This window comes from Melospiza georgiana, chromosome 3 (genome assembly GCF_028018845.1).
Source record: "Melospiza georgiana isolate bMelGeo1 chromosome 3, bMelGeo1.pri, whole genome shotgun sequence".
Lineage (NCBI taxonomy): Eukaryota > Metazoa > Chordata > Aves > Passeriformes > Passerellidae > Melospiza > Melospiza georgiana.
Window position 1 is genome coordinate 102,756,816 of NC_080432.1, and position 10,298 is coordinate 102,767,113.

Below are 10,298 nucleotides of genomic sequence, written 5' to 3' on the forward strand. Positions count from 1 at the left end.
CTTTTAGAGTCTTTAACAGAAAAAGACAAGATCTTGTAAGTAATGAGGTGAGAATTAATCTGCTGGGAAAGATTTAAAATTGCCATCTTTCTAAAGAGCTCCTGAAATTCAGGCATTATGTATTGTTCCAGTAGTTCAAGAAAGATAATATTTAATAGAACAAAGTAGAAGCTTCCTTGGATTTGTCAGTGAGAAGCAATGAGTGGTGAGAACATTAACTGGTTTAACAGCATGGGCACAGTCAGAAAATTCAAGTAAGACCATCAGACAAAACAGCTATTCCTCTGGAAAAGTAGAGAAGATCACATCTGTGGTTTATTTTCAGGTCTCTTTGGTGGTTTTGGTATGAGCCTGAAAATCTGACTCAATAGAGGAAGTGCAAAACTGCAATTTCAATTCCCCTTTTGGTTAATATAATGTAAAACACCTTCCCTCTGGGATTCCCTTGAGCCAGTACAATGTACCAAATTATAGCATTATATCTTCTCGGAAAAATTAGGGTGAAGGATGCCACAGTGCCTTCAGCAAAAAACATGAAAAACAGGATAATCTGTGTAGTGTTGTGGTGTTCTTCCTGTGGCTGGCTTCTTTTATTGGAGCTATTGAAGCATTTAGGCTATCAAAAGGCTCAGGATGATGTAGCAACAGATTTAGAAAAGTCTGTCTGTCTTCTGCTGGTGCATGAGGCCCTCCAGCTGACTTCTTGCAGTCTGGGGAATGTTCCCTTGGATGGAGCAGGGCTTAACCCTAAACTGTGGAATTGTGTTCCGGTGCAAGTAAGTCTGCCAGCAGTCACACCCCTCTAAGGGATTGGAAAGAGGATATACAGAAAACAAGCTTATCAAAAGTGCTTTATCTTCTGGAGGGAGAGGTCCAGCCAATCCACTCTGCTGGCTCCATAGATGCTGTTGAGTACAATTCAGTTCCCAAAATGCTTGGCAGGACAATGAGAGGTTGTGGATCTAAACGGTGTGAAGGACTGCCTTTCTCCTGCAGACACAGCTGACTCTTGTTGAAGGAACAGGTCACAGAGGGCTGGCAGCTGCTCCTCAGGAACCTGACAGCCTTGTTCAATGCTTCCAAAGCTTTCAGGAAAAGTCCAAGCAGAGAAGGGAAGCCACAGGTTTCACAGAGCCTATATGCAAACCTACATGCATACACTGAACTTTTGGATACCTCTTCTAAATGCTTATTTCTAGTGCTTCCAAAACTGTTGCCAATGTTTTCTCCTCCTGATTGTTATTGGCTGCTTTTAATTCCTTTATCCTCTGTTTTCTGCCAGCATGAACTGACTCACTGGGCAGGTGGGAGGGAGGAGATGAAGTTACTTGTACCCAGCACCCAGCCTTGATGCCTGGTGACTACCACATCATCAGCCTCTTAGCCATTCTGCTTAGCTCAGCACCAGATCATTCTCTTTCCTCTATTTTTTTTTTCTCTCTTATTAGGAAGATGCTTGTTTCCACTGCCTTCATTCATTGCACTGGAAAGCACTGCGTATCAGTTTTGCTCATAAACTTTGTTTCTTTCCAATTTAGTAACCCCTGTCAGGCAGGGGCCATGTTCTTTTCATGCTGCCTTTGGTCTCAGCCTTCAAAAACGTGTGTATTTGTATTTCTAGACAGATCATGGATTGCTATGGGAAGTATGCAGCTGTCACATTGACCATTTTGTCTGTATTTCTACATCTTCTTCATACTTTCCCAGATGGAGAGTTTCTCATGCAGGGTAAGCTGCTTTCAGCATTCAGAAATAGAACAATTATAAAGAGTATTAATTAAATTTTCACATTTTATAAATGTGGTCATAAATTTTATTATTCAGTTGCATTTATTGACAATGAGGGTATAATAAATCAAGATAATATCACTATGAGCATGCTTCCTATTTCTTCCCTAAATTTAATTTCTCCTGGTCAACTATGTCCTAGATGACCATGTTCTCAAGTTGATACGGGTAAACTTAATCCTTGAAACACTATTGAATAGAAATGTTTGGTTTCTTGTACTCCTGTGAACTAAATTACAATGTAACATTAGAAACAGCAGAACCACAGCTTTTCCTCATAATATGCAGAATATTTTTCCTACAAAGATCCCAGAATATGGGATGCTGGTGGTGTAGCATTCTATGAAAGACATATATTAGATTTTAAGGGTACTTTGGAGGTTGCAGGGTTTTTTATTTAGCTTTAAATAAAATATAAAAAATTGTGGTGTACAAAAATCTTGGTACCACTGAATGCTTTAAAAGTATTCTATAACAAAAACTTGCCTAAAAACAGGCAGTGTTTAAGAAGCACTACAAATCCTGATGGTGCTTTTAACTGTCTACAGCTAGTAGGAAGTTTTCTAGGAATAGTTAGTGCTGTAGACAGAAACAAACCTTCCCAAGTATCAACAAAATTGAAAAGAAAACCAGAAAAGATCCAGTAGTGCTTATGGTTTACCTAGAAAGCCACAGCCTAGTTTTACAGCTGGTGCGTGTTGCAGAGTTGAAAAAACCTGAAGAGGAGAGCTTTTGTGTTGTGCTTTTCTGTTCTGCAGACATCAAGCAACAGAATGTGGCTTGTGCTTCCTCTTATGGCCTGCACTTTCCCTTTCTTTTTGAAAATAAAAGTACATCTGGAAACCAAGTAAAATCCTCTTCCTTATATTTTTATGGCAGGCTGTCCAGAGTGCAAGCTAGGGGAGAACAGATTCTTTTCCAAGCCAGGAGCACCCATTTACCAGTGCACTGGGTGCTGTTTCTCCCGTGCCTATCCCACTCCAATGAGGTCCAAGAAGACCATGCTTGTTCCAAAGAACATTACATCAGAAGCAACATGCTGTGTAGCAAAGGCTTTTACCAAGGTGAGGGTAAGAATGAGGTCTGCTTTAGCTTCTTTTAGAATGCAATATTAAGGTGAAGCACTGAATAGTAAAGAATATGGTTTTGCTGGAGGACACTGGAGAGCAGTTTGAAGAATCCTTGTCATTTATGTCCTTTTTGCCTTGGTTCTTTCTTTTTTATAAAGAAGAAATTAAATCATCAACCAGTAATGTGTCTGATATTCAGCTGGGATGAGGCAATTGGTGCAGTGACACTGAATTCTGTGAAACTGCTTTGTCTCATGGCACCTGCAGCTCTGGTGGTGGACTTGTCCCAGTATTTTCAGCTCTCCTGGATGTGCACCCTCCCCTTAAATGCTATGCAGTGTTTATGTGATTTTAATAAGTCAATTGCCTTGTGTCTTTCCTGCATAGAAAGGAGTTCTCTGGGAAGGTGCCTGGTCAATACTATCAATTACATGTATGGGAATGAGGGACCAAAGCCATCTGTGCTCGTTAGATTAATTGAGATGGTGTTTTACTTTTTCATAGTATAACCAAGAGGGAACTGTAAATGTGTGCAAGTACTGTGAGCATTTAACATTCACCTGGAAGGATCTTTTAAAATTTCTTCTAACTCTGATTATTTTGGGAATGTTTCTGCTCCAAGTGAAGAAACCTTACATTTTATGTAATAAATGGTGAGCTAGTTGAAACAAGCTAAGGTGTCTATCCTGTGGTGGCCTGAATCAGGCTAGAGGTTCAGCTCAGTTACCCACTCACAGACTCAGTGCATTTGAAATACCTTAGAGTACTGAAGTCATATGGGTATGGCTGGCAGACACAGAACCCATGAAAGTGTTTCTAGAGTGACAGCTGGAGGCTTGGTGAGATCCCCTCTGACCCCTCAAATGACAATGGACAGCTCAGTGGGTGCAGCTGAGGAGAGAACTGGGTCTCCATTGGCTGTGATGAGAGCTGGACACCTGACTTTAAACTCTGCTGAACCAATCCTGGCTCTTCACCTGAGGACAGCATAGATCTTACTCTACACTGACAATGCTATACATGCCCTGAGGCAGCAGCTAGAATTTGGTTGAGATTAAGTATAAAGGTGACTCTTGTGTTTGTTGCCTTTGTTTTTGTAAGTCCTGTGTGATGTATTTTAAGGACACTTTCTGATTTTCCTTAGATTGGTTACTAGATGCTTTTGGAAAATGAGACACTTTAAGGAATGTCCAAGTTAAAGAGCAGCATATTGTGTCACTGTGCATGTCACTACTGAAAACTTTCACGTTACAGCTCCAAGAAGAGTGATGATGCAGCTTCATAGGTTGGTGTTGAGGTCATTCTAGTACATGTACCCCAAAGGGCCTGTGTACTTTTAGTTAAGAAGAAGTTTTCAGACATATTTAACTTGACAATACTGTTTTTACTGCTTAGCTGATCCTAATTATTTGTTTTATGTGTGTGTTTTCTCTTTTTAAGATTACCCTTAAGGACAATGTGAAGATAGAGAACCATACAGATTGTCACTGCAGTACCTGCTACTACCATAAATCCTAAAGCCTGTCCCTTTGTTAATGGTCAAGGACAACAGGACAACAGTGAATGGAACATTTGTTTTCAGCTTTTACAGCACCACAGTGTAAAACCTTATGTTTTCTGGTAAAGACTCTGGGTAGACCTCTGGATAAGATAGATGGCTATTTTATTTCCTCCTTCCTTCTTCATGCATTTAAGTAAGTGTAATTATTTCCATTAGGGATAAAATACAGCACTTGCATGACCAAATGCTTGATCTATTTTTAAAATAAACTGTCACTTAAATCATCAATGTTTATTGAGGAAAATGGTGATTTATTAACTTAACAGACAAAAATAGATTCTGATGCAATTTAAATTTCTAGATTTTTAGATTTTTTTTAATGGGAGAGAGAGGGAAAAGGGGAGAGAAGGATGGGAAACTGAACAGAAGAATTATTTTCCCCTTATTCACTTAATGATTAAATTTTTTGAAGTTGCAATATATTGTTCCTCCTGCTTTTCTTCCATATTTATTTTACCTAATGGACAGAAAGTATAATGGTATAGTATAATATAATCTATGCACAGTACTCTGTCTTTCTGTGCCATCTTTTATATTTCTCTGAGTTTAATCTCCTCCCATAAAGATAGGCAAATGATGCAAAATCAAACAGTATAAAGAATTTTTGTACATTTTCATGTAGCAATGGTGGAATAGAGTAGTCATACAAGAGTATTAGCTGTTTAAGCTGCTTACCTTTTGCTTGTCTTCATCAAGGCATAGAGCTTTAGTAATTCCCAAATGCCTTGTGCTAGACCCAGGTATACAAATGGAAAAGGTAGGGAATGTGTTAGGTGAGAAGAGGACCACAGAATATGTGCTCATTACACCTGACATTAGTATCAAAAACTTTAATTGTAGTGGGTTGCATCGGGGGTTCTGGAAGAGCTGCTCTCAGGTCTGAAGCCTGTCCATGGGAACTGAAGTGAATGAATTTCTTTGCTCTTCATCCTAATTTCTGGGGTGAGAACATCATCCTTGCTTTGGTCACTGGCTGCAAGAGTTTAAATGTGGTGACCCAAAGAGCCTCAGATGTATTTGTGGGGGATTTCTCTGCAGTTGTAGCTGTGAGGACAGCAGTAAGAGATTCCAGTGGGGTCAGGGAGGATTTCCTGAGTGACGCTGCGAGGGTGGCTGCTCTGTCCCGGGCCACGGCCGTGCCTGATACCTGTGCCGATGCCAAATGACTGAAGCAGTTTAGACGGACCCCCAGGGCTAAGCTGTGATGGGGAACTTGAGGAGCTAAAGATTGGTTTCTAATGATAGTTTAAACCCATCAATCACCCCCCTTCTGTCTACTGGAGTGCAAATTCAGTGCTATTTGCTAAGAATGCAATCGCGGGGCTTTGTGGAGAAGAAAAGGCTTTTCGTTTGTAGAGCAGATGAGGTGCTTAGAGAAGCGTTTTTCAGTTTATGTTCAATAAACCTTACCAAGCTGATCTCCACGCCTTAACCCCTTAACCCTCTCTTATGTCCAGCTTCACCGTGCCATTCCTGGGAGATGTTTTGCCTGACTTGCTCTTGAAAAAAACCGATTTTATGAAGGAGACTGATCAAGTTGCTTCACTGTTCTTATTATTCTGGAAAATTTTCTGGAAAGCTTTCCCCTTAGTGTTTTATCAAAGTCTCAGTTGTTTCCACGTTACTTTTGGTCAGAGGAGAGAAAGTTCAGTAGGATAGTCTTTAGGATTAGCTTAGTAACACCAGCAGCGCAGGTTCTCAGGATGAGGAGTCTAATTTCTCATTCTGGATCATCACTCGAACATTGTGGGAATACATGTCAAGCAGCTGCTGTAGCTGACTCACAATTCCAAGCTGCTGTACAATTTTATTAAATGTGATTGATGTGGCTACTTTTGCAGGAAAGCCAGGTCCTACCTGGGATTCCTGGGAAACGAGAGACGAGTGATTTGAAGCTGATGATTACCTTTGGGAATGGTATTGTATTTGCTCATAACTTTGACAGGACTGAGAAGGAGAGCAGGGAAACAGGTTCCCTGAAGTTTGCTTGCAGCAGGGATGTGCCTTTTTGTGTTGCCGACCTTCCTGGATGACATCTTACTCAATCAACTCCTCCGGCAGAATCCAACACTTGCTTGTCTACCTATGCTTGTGCTGCCCACAGTAGCCGCACAATAAACTTTTGTTTGCAACTTCTGAATCAACGTCCGTATTTCGGATTGTAAAACCATAGAAATACCAATTAGAGTGAAATCCATGCTTTATATTAAAAAAAAAAAAAAAAAAAAAAAAAAAAAAAGAAAAGAGAGAGAGAGAGAGATGCTCTAGCCCTGTGTCCTGCTAGGATGCCTGGCGTTTTTTCAGGGACTTTTCTTTTGCTTTAGTCGTGAACTCCTCAACTCACGGATCCCTCTCCCCCTCAGGCGACCTCGGGCACCAAGAGCTTGCAGAGTGTGTATTGGAGGCTGTGTGGAATGGGGGAGCGCCGGCCTCTTTAAGTTCCCTGGCTCTAACTTTCGGTTCAGGAGTAGCAACACAGAGAAAGGAAAGGGATGGAATAAGCACGCAGATACACAAACTTATCAGCAGGGGGTAAGGGAAACAAGGAGACAGACCAGACCCCTTCAGCCCCCGGCCGATGGGCCATTAGGGATGGCACTGGGGCAGTGCGGGGCATCCTGGGCTTCCTAAACAGCGGGAAGGGGGAATGAGCCTCCTGTCGGTTCCGTGGGTGCCTGGGGACTGGGCAAAACTTTGTATCCCATGTGTGAGTGCTGCAAGACTTAAGTGAGCAGGAGAAGGAACCCACAGTTCTTGGTGACAGCAACTAGCGAGACCAATATGCCAGCAGGATAAGGTCGGGGCAGACCTTACCAAGCTCTAGAACTCCCTAAGCAGATGCTGTAGCCAGGTGAGGCTCTGTCTCTTTCCCTTTTCCCTTTCAGTAACAGGTGATAGGTGATAGGGCAGGAGGTGCGGCCTCAAGTTGCAGCAGGGGAGGTTTGGACTGAATACTAGCAAACATTTTTCCACAGAGAAACTTGTTAAGCGCTGGAACAGGCTGTACAGGGAGTGGAGTCACCAAACCTGGAGGTGTTTAAAAAACGTGTAAATGTGGCACTTAGGGGCATGATCAAGTAAGGGACTTGGCAGGGCTGGGTTACTGGCTAGACTGGATGATCTTAAAGATCTATTCCATGTGAAATGATTCTATCATTCTAAAAGACAACACTCATGGTCTGGGATGGAATTATTTTCCTCTAGACATCAGGGTTGTCCCAATTGGAGGGACAGTGGGTAGGTCAAGTTGTCAGCAATTGAAGGGACCAGAGTGTATATTTATGTGGGAGAGGTTTAAATATTAGCACATGTAAATAAAAAAATATTCTTCTTTTTCCCCTAGTTAATTTAATCCTGTATGGACATGTATGTGTAATTGTATGACAAATTTTAAGCTGGACTAATTGATGAGCAGGAGGAAGCCTGAACCTGGGAGGATTCAAGGTCTGAGATCATGCTGAATAAACGGACACAGGATCTGGGCATGAGTGGACAGAGAAGCTGTGCTAAATTCAAGGAATCCATGACTGTGGAGAGGCTTGTGAGATGAATGTGTGGTCCACACATTTTCTTGCTAGCAAATTTCAAGCTGGACTGTCTGGAGAGTAGGAGGTGGCCCACTTGGTCTAGGTAGGGGAGCCCAGGCAAGCTGAGCTGATATTCAAGGAAGTGCGAATGTAACTGCACTCATGAATCTCAAAAGTGAGGACACATATGTTTTCATAGAGGATTTCAATCCTCATCAGCTGGAAGCGAGGAGGGTGAGGGTTGTTTGTGTTTATGTGAGTATGGCTGAAGGCAGTGGTCTGCTGGGTAATCTCTGTGCAGTTTCCTTGGTGCCTCTCTGGGACAAATGCTCGTCTTTTCTGCTGGACAAACCTGCACACAAGGACAGGAGCTGTGTCTAACAGACTGGGATGGAGAGTCCCTGTGTGCCCACAGCTGGGCTGCACCAGTGAGCCCAGAGAAATCCCTGAGTCTTGAAGTCCACAGGATTCAGCAGCCAAACTGTACATCTTTGGCATATATTATTTGAATACATTTTCTTAGGTCATTGTCAGAATGTGTTTCTTTACATTTGAAAGTAAGAGCAAAAATCCAGGCCATGGCTGAAAGAGTGGCAATGGTAGATCAGTGGGCCCACTTACAGTCAGGACTAGGAAAAACAATGCTACATATTATAAGGAAGTTAATACAGCGGACCATAATAAGAATAAATGGGATATGAATAGGAGTGCTGGAAGACTAGATTTATATTTGTAGGGATTAAATACCATATTTGCAGTAAAAAAAGAAAAACAGTAAAACCAGCACAATACAATTTCATTGCATTATAAAATAGCTGAAATAGAGGCTCAATTGGTCATATATATTCAAGAGGGCACGGACAAACAATGTCATAAAATCAGAAGAGAAACTAATCCCTTGTTTATGTAGATAGCCAATGTACATCTTCTACATTTTAGGAACAGGGTATTCGTGCATGGAGATAAAATGAAGTCTTTGTCAGAGTGGTTTATAAGTAACAATGAATCAGTCAGACTGATACTGTGGATTAAAAATGCTGAAGATCAAGCAGACTGAAGATAAAAATGATATATTTTTGCTGTCACAGTGACCTATATAAACTTACATCACCACAGTCCTAATAACAAATTTGTTCTGTGAGCAGAGGGGCTAGTGAAGCTTGATTTCCTGACTATCTGTGCCACGTCTCATTGAAAATCCATTTTGCCCTGTCCTCAGCAAACCCCTCTTCCACCTGGAGGGCTTGTCAGGTGCCCTCCTGAGCTGCTGCAGAGCCATTAGCCAGAGCCAGGGCTGCTGTTTGTCCATCCAGCATGTTTTCTTAGGGGTGCTACCAACTTCTTTTTGGCCAGATCCCAATTTTTATATTTTACCACTAGGAGGTGTTTATTTTCACAGACCTGCTAAGACCTGCCAAGAGCTGAGGTCATTACCCCTTATCCAAAAATACTCATAACTGACCAGAGGGTTAAACATTTGCTGAGGAGCAGCTGTTGGACACCTGGGTGGACAGACAGACACTATGAGGACCTCACTGCTTCCAGGTGCCAGGCTGACAAGGCTTTCCATTTCCAGTCCACAGCAGGTGAGAGCAGGAAGGGCATGTGCTTGGCAGAAGGATAAAGCTCTCAAGCTGTAGGGATTTTAATGAATTGACATTTCAGACCAGACCTCTTACTCCTAGCAAGACTGATAAGTTCCAAGTGAGAAGTCCTTTTCCCTTCCTTTAACACTGCCTGAACAATGTTTTTTATCAGTGGTGAGGGGGAAAGAGGTTATCCCAGGGCTTGTTCTGGAAAAGCACAGGCTGTCTCCCTTTTATAGGTGGGAAAAAGCTCCTTACTAAATTGGAATTCACTTAAATATATGCATGCATAGCAGGAGTCTCTTGCAGTGGCGGGAAGGGCTGTGGTAGATAGAGACAGGCATTCAGAAAATCTCGTGATGTCACAGAAAGCAGCAAGATTCCTCTTCCCCTAACGCCTAATGATAAGAGATCACCCAAGAATGTAGACCCCCCTAACACTAGTAACTTTCTACTCCTTATTAACCAATTACAGTAAAGTAAGACCCCCTGACGTAGAAAAAGCCCTCCCAGATTATAAAACCCCACGAAACGGAGCAATAAAAGCCTTTAAACCGTCCACCATGTTAGTGTTAGCGTGTTCTTAGCCCGAGCAACCCTAGAGAGTTTAAGTCACCGTGCCGTTTTCCTCAGAACCAAGTCGCCTCGCCTTGCATCAGAAGGCAACAAAGGACATCAATGGAAATTGCCATAAAAAAAGATTGATTTGAAGATGATGCCAGGAAACTTGTAAACTCGCTTGGTGATGAAATAAAACTAACAGTTA

General features: G+C 42.0%; 1 protein-coding gene across 1 annotated transcript; it reads left to right on the plus strand.

The window, feature by feature from the left end:
* Positions 1-1,628: 1,628 nt before the first annotated feature.
* On the plus strand, positions 1,629-4,376 carry CGA (glycoprotein hormones, alpha polypeptide). The gene is made up of 3 exons (XM_058021184.1): positions 1,629-1,728; positions 2,668-2,852; positions 4,299-4,376. The coding sequence occupies exons 1-3, from the start codon at positions 1,629-1,631 to the stop codon at positions 4,374-4,376; spliced, it is 363 nt and encodes a 120-aa protein (XP_057877167.1).
* Positions 4,377-10,298: the final 5,922 nt, after the last annotated feature.